We start from the raw sequence: 18,496 nt of genomic DNA, 5'->3' as shown, positions 1-18,496 counted from the left end.
TTCTTACTTTCACTGACATTTAGAGTTTTAAATTTTTCCTGCAAACCATCATTACTGTGAAACTTGACATTACAGTATTTGGGCAAGAAATTAATGTATTTTTGGAGAATTAAATGAGCAAATCTTGCAGCTAATTAAATCTGGAGCATTACATAGAGTGTTTTAACTTGTTTCTAAATGCAGGGGGACAGAAAAAGAGAAGCAGCAGTGAACTGTTTCTGCTAAACAGTTGGAAAAAAACAGATCGAGCCTTTATTCAGAAGTCTCAGCACTCTGCCTCGGCGTGACAAATGAACTTTCTGCACAGTCGCGGTCATGTCTGCGAGTGCTGTGGCCCAGAATAGAAAAGAGCAACGCATGTTCTTGACCGGTGCGTTGTGGGGCTGCGACTGGAGACATTTCAGAAGGCAAATCAAGTTCCGAGGCTCATTCATCAAATGATTAATGCAGCTGAAAACCAAGTGGACCCTCCCATCTCGCTCCCAAACATGTTTTAACCTCGTGGCATGCCTGAGGAGTTCATTCAGATGACGCAATGAAGAGTCGAGTTCAGCCTAAGTACGAGTCCAGTGCGCTCATTTAGATCTGATGGACTCAGTTAGAGGGCAGAAATTTAATGCCTCTAATTTAAAACTACAAGCTCTAATTGTGACTTTAATGACCAATGGCTGCCAAGAAAACAACGGCCACTACCACCCTTCAATGTTTCTCTCCTGTAGCTTCCAGGCTGGTGATACTTTCTGGTTTCTAACCTTCTGGTCCTATAAGATAACAAAGAGCAATATAACTGTGTCACTTTAAAAAGTGTCTTCCTGTAAATATTTGATCCTCCATCTGACAAATGCTGAAGTTTTGCACAGAATCACAATGCAGGAAGACAGATGATGTATTCCTCTCATTATCTCAGCAAACCAATGTCTTAACTTCACCAGTTTCATTTAAAAGTAATTTTTCAGACAATAGTCAGTGTTTGTGAATGTGCTCTACAATGCCAGCCAGCGTTCCAGGGGAAACACCAGAAAAAAGAAATATTATTAAAAAGCTTATTTAAAACAAACAAGAAACATGAAATGAACTGATGATGCAATCATTGGCCTTTATGGGAAAGCTGCATTAAACAGTAATGTTTTCAAACTTTGATTTAAAAGAGGAGGAACAGCTGACTTGCTATCAGTAAGAGCTGGTTTCAGAGCCGAGGAGCTTAGAAGATATGCTGCCTCATCGTCTTTGGTCTTAGTCCTGGGAAGACTAAGGAAACATGTCTGTGATGACCTGAGGGGTCGACTTGGCTCTGTCGTTTTTAGCCTTATCCAGTGTAGTTAACCTTGGTAAGGTTTGGTAATGAACCAAAACAACCTGGCCCATAAATTTACTAACTCCCTGAATGACTGCAGTGAATTGTGGACAAGTGGTGACCGCAATATCATAAAATTATATGTCATTAGCACATGCTAATGCACAATGCTGTGAAACTCCTAAGCCTGAGCTAGGAGGAAAAAGTTGAATCAAAGGGACTTAAGAATGAGCCCTGAGGAACCCCACGTGTTGACCAAGTAGTCCTGCTCTGCCACGTAAGATCTGCACCAATTCATCACAGTATCAAACAATCCCACCCACTTTCCCAGTGCAATCACAAGTTACTATTACACTAGCAGGAAGCTGAACATATTTGTTGCTGCTATGATTTAATGTGGCCCATTTACTGGGAGGGACAAAACATCAATGATATGCTTAACATTGACTATGGCCTACCTGTACTTTGACTACAAACTTGGTCCTCAAATCATTAGCACAGCTGCATTAGCACAGCTGCATTAGCACAGTTGCATTAGCACAGCTGCATTAGCACAGCTGTATTAGCACAGCTGCATTAGCACAGCTGCATTAGCACAGCTGTATTAGCGCAGCTGCATTAACACAGTTGCATTAGCACAGCTGCATTAGCACAGCTGTATTAGCACAGCTGCATTAGCACAGCTGCATTAGCACAGCTGCATTAGCACAGCTGTATTAGCACAGCTGCATTAACACAGTTGCATTAGCACAGCTGCATTAGCACAGCTGCATTAGCACAGCTGTATTAGCACAGCTGCATTAACACAGTTGCATTAGCACAGCTGCATTAGCACAGCTGCATTAGCACAGCTGCATTAACACAGTTGCATTAGCACAGCTGCATTAGCACAGCTGCATTAGCACAGCTGCATTAGCACAGCTGCATTAACACAGCTGCATTAGCACAGTTGCATTAGCACAGCTGCATTAGCACAGCTGCATTAGCACAGCTGCATTAGCACAGCTGCATTAGCACAGTTGCATTAGCACAGCTGTATTAGCACAGCTGCATTAACACAGCTGCATTAGCACAGCTGCATTAGCACAGCTGCATTAGCACAGCTGTATTAGCACAGTTGCATTAGCACAGCTGTATTAGCACAGCTGCATTAGCACAGCTGCATTAGCACAGCTGCATTAGCACAGCTGCATTAGCACAGCTGTATTAGCACAGCTGCATTAACACAGCTGCATTAGCACAGCTGCATTAGCACAGCTGCATTAGCACTACAGTAGCACACCAGCGATCTTGCAGAGGAGAGGTGTGAGCAGACTGATGTTATCAAATTTGTAAGTATGATAAACAACGACTGCTTAAATATTCTTGTTTTCCAGCAAATGTCTGTTTAAAGATGTTTATTTCATTGGAATAATGATCACAATGTAGAACAATTCTTAGTTTATCCAATTATCTCCTTAGAAATAAAGAGCTACAACTGATCTTACTGTAAGTTCACTTCTAACATTTGCAGCTAGGGGTGAGACCTTAACTCATGATCTGTTCTTTCCTGGCTTGTGATGTATGATCTTCTCTTTGAAGAGGTCCAGAACAGAACTCTCTACATTCCCAGAAATCCCTGCTGCTCCTGCTGTGGACATCATAACCCCACCTCCTGTCGCTGACAGTAGGAATTCTTTGCAAAGCGTTAGTTTGTTCTCCTTCTTTCAGAGCTGGACTCTGTGCTTTAGTGGTGAAAACGAAAGAAACTGATGCCAACAAACACTGGCTCCTCACCAGGACTGGAACTGGTCTCGTTTGAATCCGCACCAGGCCTCATATTCTGATAGAGGCGATAAATTCATAACACCCAAACAAAGACAGACCAAAGCGGAGGCACTGAGGACACAAACTGAGGCTGACTCCAGCCTTGGCTGTTACCTCAAACGAGCATAAAGCTGATTAAATTCAAAACAGGGATGGTGTACTGACAAAGCTCTGCAGCTTCTGTGACGTGTTCCCGGCAGGTTCACAGTCTGGGATAAACACAGGGATGAGGATCATTCTGTGGAACGTTGAGATTATTCCTTCAAATTATTTTCTCAAGCAAAATAAGAAGAGGTCAAACTCAGCCAACACGGCTATGATGAGTCCCAGCTCTGCAGATAAGAAATACCACTGATGAATTCAAAATGTAAACATTGCAAGATGTCTAGACAGAGAGACGCTGAAAATATGAAACACGTTCAGGTCCTACAGGGTTATAAAATGCATTCGGTAATATGTGCAACTTCAACTAGGCTTTAAATCGTGTCAGGTCATATTGTTGAGTTTCAAAAAGCTCACAGAGCCTTCCAGGAAAACATTACGTTCAGCAACTTTCTTTACACTCTAGCTGTAGGACACCAACTCTGTGGAAAGCTTTTATAATCTTATTAGCAGTCACAAACTGAAGCATCTAGTTTAACATCAATATTTACAAAGAGAGGAAGCCAAGTTTTATATTTAGAGATCAGATTTTACTAAATAGAGCAGCATAGTTCATTGAAAAATGACTCCAGCTACATGTTGGTCTAGCAGGTGAATTTTTGACAGAAGTTAATATTTTCTCAACACATATTTACAAATAAAGAAAGTGGCATTCATACCTGATTTTTTTTTTTTTTTTTAAATCATTTGCTTTTAGGCTCTCAATAGCTTATATTATTGTGAAATCACTAGCAACTCAAAAGTTCAAATCTGTGTATTTATGGTCACTGAACTTGTGAAAAGTCCAGATGTACAGAGTTATTATTCCGCTTTGCTTTTTTTTTTATTACAACTAAGATATTTACATACACTTACTTCAAATATTGCTGCATTTACCATCCTTTAGATTTCTGATACAGAGAAATAGATATCAGACTTTTATGCCTTGTGAAATACTCTCAAACAGCTTTAATAACTGAAAAGAGCATTGAGCAATAGAGGCATTACAGCTTAGACAGTCTCCACACCCAGCAGCTCAGACATTAAAACATCATTAATGGAAACCGCACGAAACAACTCTTTGTAATAAGGACAAATACAGTCTGTAAATCAAGGAGACATTAACCCCAGCTTTATCTGTAACTGCAGTTTGGACAGCTTGTGCTAGCGTTAGCTCAGTTTAGCATATGTGCTCCAACATTGCCGACTGTAGTCTGTGGTAACATACTAATAAAACAGCCTCCGGGGAAAGGCCAAGAGAGGGTTGCCCACCAGAACTCACAGACCGGACAAGGAGGGCATTAATCAGAGAGGCAGCACAGAGACCAAAGGTAACCCTGGAGGAGCTGCAGAGTTCCACAGCAGAGCCAGGAGTATCTGTACGTAGGACCACAATAAGCCTCCCTAGAGCTGGGTTTATAGAAGAGTGACCAGAAAAAAGTAATTACTTAGTGTTAAAGATAAGAAGGCACATTTTGAGATTACTAAAGGCATGTGGGTGACTCCCCAAATGTATGGAGGAAGCTGCTCTGGTAAGATGAGACTAAAGTTTTACGTTTTGGGCACCAAGGAAAACGCTATGTCTGGCCCAAACCCAACACATCCCACCATCCCAAGAACACCATCCCCACAGTGAAACATGGTGATGGAAGCATCATGCTGTGGGGATGTTATGCAGCAGCAGGAACTGGGAAACTGGTCCGAGTCAAGGGAAAGATGGATGGTGGTCAATACAGGGATATTCTGGAGCAAAACCTGGGTCTGCCTGTGATCTGAGACTGGGACAGACAGGTTCGGCTTCCAGCAGGACAATGACCCGAAGCATACTGCTAAAGACATGCTTAAGTGGTTTAAATGGAAACATTTAATGTGTGGGAATGGCCTAGTCAAAGTCCACATCTAAATCCAATTGAGAATTTGTGGTTAGACTTGAAGATGGCTGATCAGAAGTGAAAACCATCCAACGCGAAGGAGCTGGAGCAGTTTAGCCTTCAGGAATGGACAACAATCCTAGTGGGAAGATGTGGTGAGCTCACAGAGACTGATCCAGCTGGAATTGCTCCTAAAGGTGGCTCTACAAAATACTTACCTTAAGCATTTATTCTTAAAATTATGTTTTTCTCAAAATTCACTAAGAACGGGGACAGGATTTCATGGAAGGCATTCAGAAAATGCAAGATGATAATGAAATGGTTGACCCAAATCCTCTCATTAGTGGCTGCATCTTAGGTTTTGTTCCACAAAGCAATACAGAAACGTTGAGGTTAACGGAGGGAAACAATCTGAGTGGTTCTGTAGTGCCATTAAAATAAAATGAGTGGATAAAGAAGATGTTGTTTCCTTAACGAACAAAAGCACGATAAAAAGAAAAGCTCTCTTTTCTTGCTGCTGAAAGAAACATCTTCCTCTACTCAATCTGGCAGCAGAATTCAACAGCAAATTGTTAATTGAGCTTGTTTTCAAAAATCCTGAGTGCTTAAAACCAGAGGGAACAGCTCATGCACATCCTCCTCACTTTGCCTGAAACTCCCTCTGCGATCACGGTTTTACTCAGATCTCAGCAAATCTTAGCAGATGGGGAACTCATCAGTGAAAGCTGACAATCTGCTTTGATTTCAGAAAGGTATCTTCTTCCAGTTCACCCCGCATTTTTTCTGTCAACAGAAAGGCAGTTCCAGCAGTTTCGAGTATCTGGCACTTTTTGGAGTTTCACAGCATTTCTGAAGCAGAGGATGTAGGATGAGAGATCCGTGCCTCACGAGAAGAGAGGTCCGAGTCAGAATAAAGCCTGACACCGGCCGGATCAGGAAACTGTTGACATGTAGAGACACTCCTCTTCAAAAAGGTGAGTGATGGACATTTGAAAGGGCATGTTGTGTAACAGATATAGGGTTGCTGCTTTGACAGAAATAGGAGGTATTTTATATAAACAACCCCTGAAGATCTCACTAAAACTGAACAATCAAGGTTAAACAAAGGAGAACGTTTCCTAAAAACTTTGGCAGCACCAAGGAAAACAGCTGCTGTGAAAGATTAATGAGTCAGTGTCAGCTCCTACAGCACAGCGTTGAGCATAACAATGTCCAAATTGGAAAACTAAGAAAACTTTGCACGTTTCTTACATCATTTATAAACACGTCAGGCAATATTTCTCTTTAATTATTTTACAGTCACACTTTTCTACAGTCTGTAGCAGTTCTTACCTTGGCATTGTAGGCTATGTAGTGCTTGGCCAGAGCTTCTGGGGTGTGCATCCACGACTTGTCTGCAACAAAACAAACCAAAACCTGAGTGAGAGCAGTTTAAATCAGTGGCACCATTTAAGATTAGGTGCATTTAGCCATATTACTGGTTAACGATTGGCTTAAAATGTCTGCGATGATAGAACCCAGGTAATTATATACCCCCACGCCACCTAAGATGGCGCCGAAGATGGTCGCCTCGGCGTGTTGGTGCGCATTGTTTTGTTTTGTTTTTTGCTTTAAAACGGTCTTCTGTGATGGTACCTGAAGGAGAGGAACTCATGAACATCAGGGCTACTACACCAGAGGAGTTATTTCCCACTTTTCTACCTACTGCTCTGGAATTTTTGGACATTCTGGTCAAAGGTGCGCTCATCTTTGCTCACGCGGCGAAACGCCGGAAGAGAGGGAAACGGGCTGGGCTGCTGGTACGTCTTCGCCAGCGTGGACTACGAACACCGTTACCTGGAATATTTCTCTCTAACGTGCGCTCACTTCCCAACAAAATTGAGGTACTACAACTGCTGTTGGGGAAAATCAGGGACTTTTATTCATCGGCAGCTTTGTGCTTCACGGAGACGTGGCTGTGTGGATTAATACCGGACTCTGCGCTGCAGCTGGCAGGATTCCAGCTCTACAGAGCGGACAGAGACACGGAACTCTCCGGCAAAGCGAAAGATGGAGGAATCTGTTTCTACCTCAACAGAGGTTGGTGCAACGACGTGACAGTGATTCAGCAGCACTGTTCTCCAGACCTGGAAGCCTTCATCATAAACTGTAAGCCTTTCTATTCCCCCCGTGAGTTCGCTTCGTTCATCCTGGTCGGTGTTTACATCCCGCCGCAAGCTAACGTGCAGGTCGCACAGCGCATGCTCGCCGACCAGATACTGAGTGTGGAGCAGACCAACCCGGACTCCTTAGTTATCGTCGTTGGCGACTTTAACAAAGGTAATCTCACCCACGAACTCCCCAAATACAGACAGTTTATTAAATGTCCGACCAGAGAGGACAACATTCTGGATCACTGTTACACCACCATCAGAGACGCTTATCACGCCATCCCATGTGCTGCACTGGGCCAATTCGACCACATCATGGTCCACCTGATTCCTGCATACAGGCAGAAACTAAAGCTCTGAAAACCTGTTGTGAGGACGACAAGGAAGTGGAGCAGTGAGACTGTGGAGAATCTCCAGGCGTGTTTAGGCTGTACAGACTGGGATGTGTTCAGGACTACTACCAACAGTCTGGACGAGTACACAGAGGCTGTGACTTCCTACATCAGCTTCTGTGAGGACAGCTGTGTACCATCATGCACCAGGGTGAGTTACAACAACGACAAACCCTGGTTCACAGCCAAACTCAGAAGGTTAAGACTGGATAAGGAAGAGGCCTTGAGGAGTGGGGACAAAGACATATACAGAGAAGCGAAGTACAAGTTTGGCAAGGCAGTGAAAGAGGCCAAACGACTGTACTCTGAGAAGCTCCAAAACCAGTTCTCAGCCAACGACTCTGCGTCTGTCTGGAAAGGGCTGGACCAGATTCTGTCTCACCAGCCAGCCCGAAGCACTGCGCTGATCAGCTGTCTCCAGTCTTCAGACATTTTTAACACCTCACTGGAGACATGTCATGTGCCAGCCTGCTTCAAGTCCTCCACCATCGTCCCTGTTCCCAAGAAGCCAAGGACCACAGGGCTTAATGACTTCAGACCCGTCGCCCTGACCTCTGTGGTGATGAAGTCCTTTGAGCGCCTTGTACTCTCACACCTAAAAGACATCACCGACTCCCTCCTGGACCCCCTGCAGTTTGCCTACAGAGCCAACAGGTCTGTAGCTGATGCAGTCAACCTAGCCCTTCACTTCATCCTCCGGCACCTGGACTCCACAGGAACCTACGTCAGGATCCTGTTTGTGGATTTCAGCTCTGCCTTCAACACCATCGTCCCAGCTCTGCTCCAGGAGAAGCTCTCCCAGCTGAGTGTGCCCGACTCCACCTGTAGGTGGATCACTGACTTCCTGTCTGACAGGAAGCAGCGCGTGAGGCTGGGGAAGCACGTCTCTGACTCCCTGACCATCAGCACTGGTTCCCCCCAAGGCTGTGTTCTCTCTCCTCTGCTCTTCTCCCTGTACACCAACAGCTGCACCTCCAGTCACCAGTCTGTCAAGCTTCTGAAGTTTGCGGACGACACCACCCTGATCGGACTCATCTCTGATGGTGACGAGTCCGCGTACAGATGGGAGGTGGACCGTCTGTTGGATTGGTGCAGCCAGAACAACCTTGAGCTCAACGCTCTAAAGACAGTGGAGATGGTTGTGGACTTCAGGCAGAACCCAGCCCCACCTGCCCCCATCACCCTCTGTGACTCCACAATTGACACTGTGGAATCTTTCCGCTTCCTGGGAACCATCATCTCCCAGGATCTCAAGTGGGAGCCAAACATCAGCTCCCTCATCAAGAAAGCCCAGCAGAGGATGTTCTTACTGCGGCAGCTGAAGAAATTCAACCTGCCAAAGACTATGATGGTGCACTTCTACACAGCCATCATTGAGTCCATCCTCACCTCCTCCATCACCATCTGGTACGCCGCTGCTACAGCCAAGGATAAGGGCAGGCTGCAGCGTGTCATTCGGTCTGCTGAGAAGGTGATTGGCTGCAGTCTACTGTCGCTCCAGGAACTGTACACCTCCAGGACCCTGAAGCGGGCAGGGAAGATTCTGGCTGATCCCTCCCACCCTGGTCACAGACTCTTTGAGACTCTCCCCTCTGGCAGGAGGCTGCGGTCCATCCGGACCAAAACCTCACGCCACAAGAACAGTTTTTTCCCATCTGCCACCAGCCTTGTTAACAAAGCCCAGAAACCACCCTGACACTCTCCCTTTCACCTGTAACCTGCAACTCTATGAGTTACATTAACGCTCAGCTTGGACTCCTGCTTTACCTGCACAATGATCACCTGCACTGTTGTACTGCTCTCGCACCCAATACTGCTCTATATTTACTCTCACTCACTTAAAACTGTGCACATATATTTATATTATATTGTAGATATGTTTATACTGTTTAATTTGTATTGTATTGCACCGACTACGCCAAAACAAATTCCTTGTATGTCCAAAAACGTACTTGGCAATAAAGCTTTTCTGATTCTGATTTAGATTCATCAAAACAAGTCTTTGGTCTGTCACTCTGACGCTGGTGGTCATGAAATCCTTTCAGCAACTGGCGCTGAAGAATCTGAAGGACATCACAGACCCCCTGCTGGACCACTGCCGTTTGCTTGCTGGGCAAACAGGTCGGCAGATGATGCTGACAATTTGGGTCTACACTTCGTCCTGCTGCACCTTTACCACCCAGAGATGTATGCCAGGATTCTGTTTGTGGACTGAAGCTCAGGCAGTTGAATCAGAAAATAAACAACTCCACAAAATGACATAACAGCAAAACACGGTCTCAGCTGTTCACCAGGATGTCTGCTGTAATCAGAGAGCTCACAGATCCCAAAAAATACATTTTGTCGCAATCCAACCAGGTTTTACCCAACCAACAGCAAAGGAAGGAAAAAATTATCAATCCCATTTGAAAAACATAATTATTAACATAATGATTGTTTAGATAGTGTATGTCAATTCTCCGTAAAATTCAGTTAGATTTGAGCATGTTATTTCACAAAACCACTTTGGGCTTAAGAGGTTACAGTCTGTATGTTGTGAGCACTGGAAACCGAAGTCAAATTCCTTGTTTGTGCAACAATCTTGACCAATAAAGCTGGTTAAGATCTAAAACTAATTGAGACAGAGAGTACACACGACTCATTAAAACGCCCACAATTAACATCACTTAATTATTACAACATGACAAGAAACTGATGAGATGCTAATACCACAAGCATTCTGACACTACAACAAGCTAATGGACTGGAAGTGCTCCAACTTACTAATGAACTAATCAAATTGAATTTTTTTAGTTAAAACACATCAAAACAATGTCTCAAATGTTCATAGACATCTTGACTAAACTGGTTTCACGTTTGAACCAAACTGACATTTGGTTTAAATAACTGAGCTGTACATGGAGGTTCTGGTTGGAAAATGTGGTTCTTGCTGTAAAACTAAGATTTATCTAATGGAACAAATTGAACTTTGTCTCTGATGATGATATCCCAGAAACATCTTGCTGTCATTGAACATCCTTTACAGTTTGATTGATTAACAACACATTAGATGAAAATGTCAATGAATAAAAATAATTTAGCCTAAAGGATGAAAACAGTGTACAGTACCAAATCACATAAAGTTGCCTTTTGACAGTTGCTGGCATTGGCATTGCAGCAATCCCTCATACTGAGCATGCGTGTGGAGAGGAAAACTCCCTTTAACAGGAAGAAACCTCCAGCAGAACCAGAACCAGGCTCAGTGTGAGCGGCCATCAGCCACGACCGACTGGGGGTTTGAACATATAAGCTGTTAATTCTAATATTAACTTATTGCATCAAGAGCTCCCCGGACATCTAATTTCTCCTGTCAGGGTTGATAACCTTTTTAATCACTATAATTTTGGACAAATTATCCCTTATTAAAACTTCCTTTACAGCCTTCCCTAAAGCTGGCTCTTGAAGACTGAAACTGAGCTGTGGATCAGAGGTTATCAGAGGTCACTGATGGCACAATCCAAACATCTCATTATTCCAGCTTTTCTCTTCACACTCCATTTCCTGCTTGTGAACAGCTAATTACAGCAGTAATGAATCTTGGAACAAAATCTGCATGATTGTGACCTAAGGGCATCAAACTTGTGTAAGTCGATTGGGGTCACCAAAACTTGCAAGGTGTTGATGACGTGACTCAACGCTAGCGTGTCCTCTGCACAAGAATGCTAATAACCTTGTTTACATCGGCGCTGGTGGCCAAGTGGATAACTTCATTTGAATTTCAATTAGTGTGTTTAGTCCCAACATTTGCTTAAATTGGATTGCTTTCAGTGGTAAATCTCCAACATTTACAAGAAACTAATGACCACATCATGATGGTGACAATGCTTCACTGTTGCCTCATCAGAACAGAAAATTCTTCTAGGTCTCCTCTGACTTCTGGTTAACTCTGCTGTCCAGATCTGCAGACCTTTCAAGCCTAACTTTACCCTTTTTGTCCTTTCTGTTCATAGAAAAACGTCTGGTTAATCACAAGCAGATCCACCACAACCAGAGATCCAAATACATCTATATAACATTAAACCTCTAAGCTTTAAAGTAGGAAATTGTAAAAGTTGCAAAACATGGTCAGAACATTGATGTTTCATTAGTTTTAATCTTTGCACCAGCAACTATTTTAATTGTCCTTCTTTTAACTTCTTCTAACAACTGCTACAAAAAGCAATCCATTTCCTCGTGGGAGGGAAACCTGACAGACACAATGCATCTCCTCCTGACCTTAAAAACTGTGACGGCAAAGAAAGCACAGACAGAAATTAGGAGACAGAAAGGAGGAATGTTTTTAGTGGTGAATGAATGTAAGTGTGCTGATAAACTGGCAACAACTGTGCAAGTAATGTGTTTGATAATTTTATAGGATGTTCTAATCATTGAAACTGAAACAGTCAGTCCTTTATGCAATACTGCCCATCACCAAGCCAGATAAAACCTGCTGGGACGGTCACAACGTTTGAGGAGCTCTAAGAAGACTAACTCAACTATCTTGAAAATGGTGAATAGATTGAAGTTACAGTACGTAGCCATTTTCTAGTCCTCTGACCAGCCAATGTCACATTTACCCACCTGCACTCTGAATGGTTATAAATTCCTACATAGAGTATCGGTCGGCAGCTTCAGTGTCTTTCCTAAGTACGACCAGTGGTGAGTAGAAGCTGGAATCAAACTCACAACCTTCAGAATGCCTGACAACTTTCTTCCCACTGAGCCAAATTCGCCAAGAATAAAGTCATGAGGTTTCAGGTGAACCTGTGGTAGGATCATGACCAAGCTCCGTTTGGGTTTTTCGGTTGTTCCAGGTTCAGGTTGAAGGTTTTTGTTTTACAATCTCAGATCTTCTTGGGTTCAGTCAGTTCTGTTGTCAGCGCCTGCTTGGCCTCAAATATCCGATAAGGTTTTGGACTATTACAAGTTCAAGTAAAGTTTTTTTTTTTTTTCGTGGTTTTAAACCAAACCTATGTTTGGACCAGGTTAGCTTCAGAAAATACATTTGCTCGTCTCTGGAGTGACCTGCTCCAAAGGGCAGCTGGGGGAGTTAATACCTGGTACATTTTGGTATGAACTCATTAGCCACTTTACTAGGTGCAACAGTTTTTAACACGAATAGTGAAAAGTCATTCCCATGGAAGCAACTCAATGGATTTATCTTTCTTGACATGGTAAGACAACTTGCAGAAGTTTAAAGATGGAGAGAAAAGGAGATTTAAGGGGACTTTAAATGTACCATGGTTGTTGGTGCTACATGTGCTGATCTGGGTCCAACCGGGTCCTAGCGAGGTGTACCTAATAAAATGGCCATATATTGGGGGTAACTAAAATCTGGAAACTTCCTGATTTCTCAATTTTTAAAAGCCTTCTGCTAACTAGTTGGACGGATCCTGACCCAGAACTAAAGCTTCGGATCCAGAAGGTGCTGAACACAGAAACTACGCAGGGTTGAAGACATCTGCATCGGACAGCATCATCTTTAACTGTGATTGTAGGTTCAGACAAAGGAAATCCATGAATTACAGACAACAAAAATGTTTTTGAACATCGATGTTCAGCTCTTAATTAATTTTGAGAAAATATTTAGTTTGAAAATAAGATGAAGTCATCATTCGATTTTAGAAGAGCAACTGAATAATAATCAAATAAAAGCCGTTTTTACTGCAAGTCGGTGTCGGGGTCTGGGTTAGAGTGTGTGTTTTTGTTTTGTGTTTTGTGTGCAACTTTGTTTTCAGTTTCCAGATGGTGCTGGAGTTTCTCAGGTGTGCTGGGTGACAGGTGCAACTGATCTGCTGATTGCATGGAGGAGTATTTAAGCAGGAGGCTGCCAGCACTGCGGTGCCAGAGTGTTTGCCTTCAGTGGTAACAAGCTCAGCCACCTCTAAGCTATGCTTTGTTCCTTGTCTCTATGCTGACTTTGTGTATGTTCCTTCGCAGGTAGAAACCTGAATCTTTTGTTTATCTTCGTTGAACACTGACTCCGGTTCCAAACGTTTCTGGACGATCAAGATTACCTACGTTTGGTGGATTTCATTTCGATTTTGTTTCCAAGGACCAAGCCGGCAGCTTCCTGTTTTCCTCCGTCTTCTGAACCAAGGCATAAGCGTACCCTGTCCACCCTCCAACTTAAGTACCTGAACATTGATTTAACTCCTGAACTCACCAGAACTCATTCTACAGCTCAAGTAGAACCATCTGGATTTCTCCGCCTCGCACACCTGGACCCCGACTCCCTCTACCCCTGGTGACCAGATTGCACTTGTTTAGTAAGCCATTCTCTTGATTACAATAGTTACCTTTCATTATTTTTGCAACATAATAGTTCCCTGTTTCACCAGTTCTCTTCCCCCTCTTTCCATACAGTTGGTGATACGCCCGTTCAAGTTCCAGACTCACTTGCTGTAAATAAACACCTTTCACTGATTTAGCTGTTTCCTCAGAGTGTAGCTCTCCACCCACAGCTAAGATTCCACCTCAACGATCTGCCTCTGAACCTGAGCCCATGCTGGTGGGGCGCACCTGTTTAACTTTTGAAGAAAGACAGACGCAAACTAACCAAGCAGTGTTTTTACTGCGGCTCACCTGATCACTTCGTAGCAACTTGTCCTATTTGCCCCGGGCAGCCAAAAGACAGGGTCCACCAACTATGAAGGGGGGGTTGGTGGACCACTCGCAGAATTGTAAAGCCCCCAGATTCAGCCTACCAGCTACTATCATATTTAATCAACATACTTTGACTCTGTCTGCCATGTTAGATTCAGGCAGCGAACAGAACTTAATAGATTCCAAGTTAGTCATCAGAGCAGGCATTGAGGTGGAACCACTTACTTTTCCTCGTTCCGTTCTAGCTTTAGACGGAAAGAAATTGCAGCAGATAACCCAGCGTACTAAACCACTAGAACTTCTACTGTCAGGTAACCATAGGGAAGTTATATCTTTTTTTGTGTTTCCAGTGTCTCAGGGTTTCATAGTTCTTGGCTTCACTTGGTTACAGAAACATAACCCTCATTTAGATTGGTCTGAGTCTCGCATCAAGTCCTGGTCCACTAGTTGTCACTCATCTCGTCTCCAGTCAGCTTTCTCCCCAAGTTTCCCCGAGCAGGTTAACAGGGATGACGAGGTTATAGATTTGTCTCATGTGCCCACTGAGTACCATGATTTAAGAGGAGTCTTTAGTAAGTGTTGGGACCCAGCCATGGAAACAACATTTAAAAACTCCGGTACACACTTTACTGGAACTTTCAAAATAAATTGCATTAACTGACTTCCAGCAACTGAGGAAAGGGGGGTAGCAGCAGACTTCCCATGATGCCACTGTCTGAATAAGAGCACCCCCTCTCCAACAAGCCAACCTCTTCCACTGTTCCTCTTCGCGGGACCGGAATCGGAGAGGCAGCGCGTTGATGTCTCTTTGCTAGAAAAACGACATAACTCTTCAACTGGACCCAAGAGTGTCATAAGATCAGACAATCATATGCACCAGTTAAGTACTAGTGAATAACTGTTTGTGTATCCAGTATTCATTCATAAAAAGGGGAAATTAAGGTATAAGCATTGCCTGACTTTCTTTCTGAGGCCTGCAGAAGCAAACAGTGTTCCAGAGAAGCCCCTGCAGAGACACTGTCTCCCAGTCTGGAAGGAAGACACCAGAGACCGCATCACTGTGTTAAGGTGCAGTGTGGTTGGCGGACACAACGAGCCGTCTTTCATCCACAGCTACGGAGGATAGCTGAAAGCTAACAGTTTGACTGTGGACGTTTCTTCAAACTTTGCCGCCTTGGACAACGTTCCTCACCACAGTTCATGAGGTTAAGTGTTTGGGCAGAGAAATAGAAGGATTTAGATTGAAATGATCTAAACGTTTTTCATTTTATGAAGTTTTGTTTGTGTTGAACTCGGCTATCTTAGTGCTAGCAGGCTATCTGCAGCACACGTGTTCAGGTTGTGTTCTTTGTCTGTGTGTTTTTAAAGTTAAGACAAACTTTATTTAAAGGGTGATTTTAAACAGAATATTGATCATAACGCGCCGTCCGCGCTTATGCATTTTTACCCTTTTTATTAACCCCTTTTGTTAGATTTAACTGCTAACCGGTAAGAACACATGCTTGCTACTAAAGAGTATTTAACAGAAAGGTTGTTAGTTTTCAAACTAGTGAATAATAGTCCCTGAACATTTACTAGATTTGATAACTAAGTAAACACCATTAAGCCCAATTTCTCCAGAAAGATTTGTCTATTTTCCAAAATACTCCCTTAATAATATTTCTTTAAATATTATTTTAATAAATAAAGGTAGCTAATTAGACACCGTTGAGAATTAGTCATCCAGAAGGTTGGTTTTATTCAGCAGATCATTATTTAAAACATTATTTTATTAAAATAATATTTAATCTGATCTTACATTGTGAATGATTGTCTAAACGTTTGCTGATTATTGTCTAAGTTAGTTCCAAGACTAATTTAACTTCACTTCCAGATTCTTCAAGATAATCCTTGGTTCTCAAACAAACATTGCATGGTAATGTTGCATCACTCTTTTAGTCATAATTATCAATTATCTTTAATCAACTTGTTTATATTGTACATAGTCCATTAATCTTCATTATTCTTTAATTCTGCTTGGTAGTTTAGTTGGATTGTTTTAGTAAAGTAAAGAGTTTGTTGATTGAAATATGTTTGACTTTGAGTTGACTTATTTTTGTTCATAAATTCTTGTATTTTAAGAAATTGTGTGAATTCATTCCATATATGTGCAGAGTTTATGCTGTTCAATAATGTCAGAGCTCGTCTCACACCTTTCTATTATGTCCTAAAACCATCGCCTTACTGGGCTGGTATTCACAGGATAACCCTTAACAGACCCAAATATTATTTGATAAAATATTAAATTGTAATATCAAATAATAATCTCAGATTCATAATCCCAACATAAGGTTAAGGCTTTGTCTTTACCCCCCCACAGACCTTATGACTGCACGATCGATCTTCTTCCTGGTGCCCCCTTGCCTTCTAGCAGGCTGTATGATATCTCACGTCCAGAACAGAAGTCCATGAAAATTATATTAATGACTCTTTGTCTGCAGGTATTATTCAGCCATTTTCCTCACCTCTTTGGGCAGGATTTTTCTTTGTGGGTAAAAAGGACGGCTCATTACGTCCATGCATTGACTATAGGGGTTTAAACCAAATCACTGTTAAAAATAAATACCCACTTCCCCTCAATACCTCTGCTTTTGAACCAGTTCATGGTCCAACTATATTTTCTAAGTTAGACCTCAGAAATGCTCATCATTTTGTCAGGATCCGCCAGGGGGACGAGTGGAAACCTTCAAAAATAATGAGTCGGTTTTTATTTTGTTTTTCTTTAGCACAGAACAAGTTTACTCCAAAACTATTCCAATAATATGATCATTTCTTTATACCGTACACTCCCAGTCACATAAAAGCCTGTTTAATTTTCTCCAAGCTGGCTCCTGTTTTCTGCAGCTTCAACTCCACACTGTAAGAGGACATTTATTTCTATCGGGGCCACAAGAAGTGGGCAGGCAATAGACTAATTCACTGCAGTGCTCAATCAATGACACAGAATGAATTTGCTGGCTGTGCACAGTTCTCCATCATGCAGAAGACAACATTAACTGGGCTCCAAGCAGGACGAATCCAAGCCACGGTTCTGCTAAAGAGCAGCAGGAGACTGTTACTGGCAGATAAAGAACTGGAGGGTTTATGCTGTACTGCTGTCTGGAAATAAAACACATTCAGCCAGAAATACAGCCTGAGTGAACAGGTAGAATGTGCAGGATGTTAGATTCAACAGTGTGTATATTCTGTATTTACTGTACATACATTATATTCTAGAAATGGAGGAAAGTGTTCCTGCTATTTATTGCACATTGCAAAATAACTGAAGCTCGACTGTTGAGCAACAGCTGAAGCTTCAGTGTAGTCTGTGATTGCATGGCTGCAAGATTGCCGTTAGTTCTGTTGCAGAAATCTATGTAATTTCACTCCTTTTGTGTCAGGAACAACCATAAAAATGTCTAACCTGGATTTATTTGAAAAAGAAATTTGGGCTCCAGGAAGAATTGAAGCAGAACCAAGCAGGGCTTCGGGCTCATTTCAATCTGGTTTTTACAGAGCAACAGTTTGGGAGCATACTCAGGCGATGACACACACTGTGTTTACAGCTCTGGACTCTGCTCACATCACATGATGATCCTCCCAAAGCTATCAGACACACACCGAACACACTGAGGGGAGAACACAATGAAAGCTCCATGACTTTATTTGTGCTTAAATTATGATCTAAAGCACTCTTGATTGCTTGTGTAACGGCTGCATGAAACATTGTGAAATAAATCTGACTGAGATGTTTTTATTCTGCTCAGTGATTCAGCTCAGATCCTTAAACAGAAGCTCATGCATTCACATCAACACATCAACAATCCTATGTTAGTGTTTATTCTAATATGATAAATGGTCAGGGATTATTAGGCCTTGCAATCGACCACAATTCAATGATCTTGATACCAGTAATCAATTATGTTGGTTACTTTGAAATAAAAATGAATGACTGTGGTCAAGTTTGTCTCATTTAACCTGCAGCTCCTACTGTCTCATTTGGATTTAAAATGTATCCACTTTATAATTTAATGAGACACATTTGTGGAATTTCACAATATTCATATATGATTTCTTACATTTTTCCCAAACATGTACTTTGTATTTTTTTTTTAGCTTTAATCAATCCATCCATACGAATATTTTTAGTGGGTGTAATCTGGTACCAGAAGGTTTCCCTTCCTAAGGGCTCAATAATGA

The 18,496-nt window shown here is 42.4% G+C and overlaps 1 protein-coding gene and 1 long non-coding RNA gene across 2 annotated transcripts in view; one reads left to right on the top strand and one right to left on the bottom strand.

The window, feature by feature from the left end:
- The window catches only part of LOC124871355 (PTB domain-containing engulfment adapter protein 1-like), a 106,889-nt gene that overhangs the window by 22,223 nt on the left and 66,170 nt on the right, over nt 1-18,496 (bottom strand). Inside the window, exon 4 of the mRNA XM_047370615.1 lies at nt 6,445-6,506. Within this exon, the coding sequence (XP_047226571.1) occupies nt 6,445-6,506 (62 nt within the window). The remainder of the gene's footprint in view (nt 1-6,444; nt 6,507-18,496) is intronic.
- LOC124871357 lies at nt 13,495-15,280 on the top strand. The gene is made up of 3 exons (XR_007039005.1): nt 13,495-13,537; nt 13,613-13,941; nt 14,039-15,280. It is a non-coding gene; the product is annotated as an uncharacterized LOC124871357 (long non-coding RNA).

This window comes from Girardinichthys multiradiatus, chromosome 7, assembly GCF_021462225.1.
Source record: "Girardinichthys multiradiatus isolate DD_20200921_A chromosome 7, DD_fGirMul_XY1, whole genome shotgun sequence".
Classification (NCBI taxonomy): domain Eukaryota; kingdom Metazoa; phylum Chordata; class Actinopteri; order Cyprinodontiformes; family Goodeidae; genus Girardinichthys; species Girardinichthys multiradiatus.
This window is presented reverse-complemented; position numbering and strand designations above follow the sequence as displayed.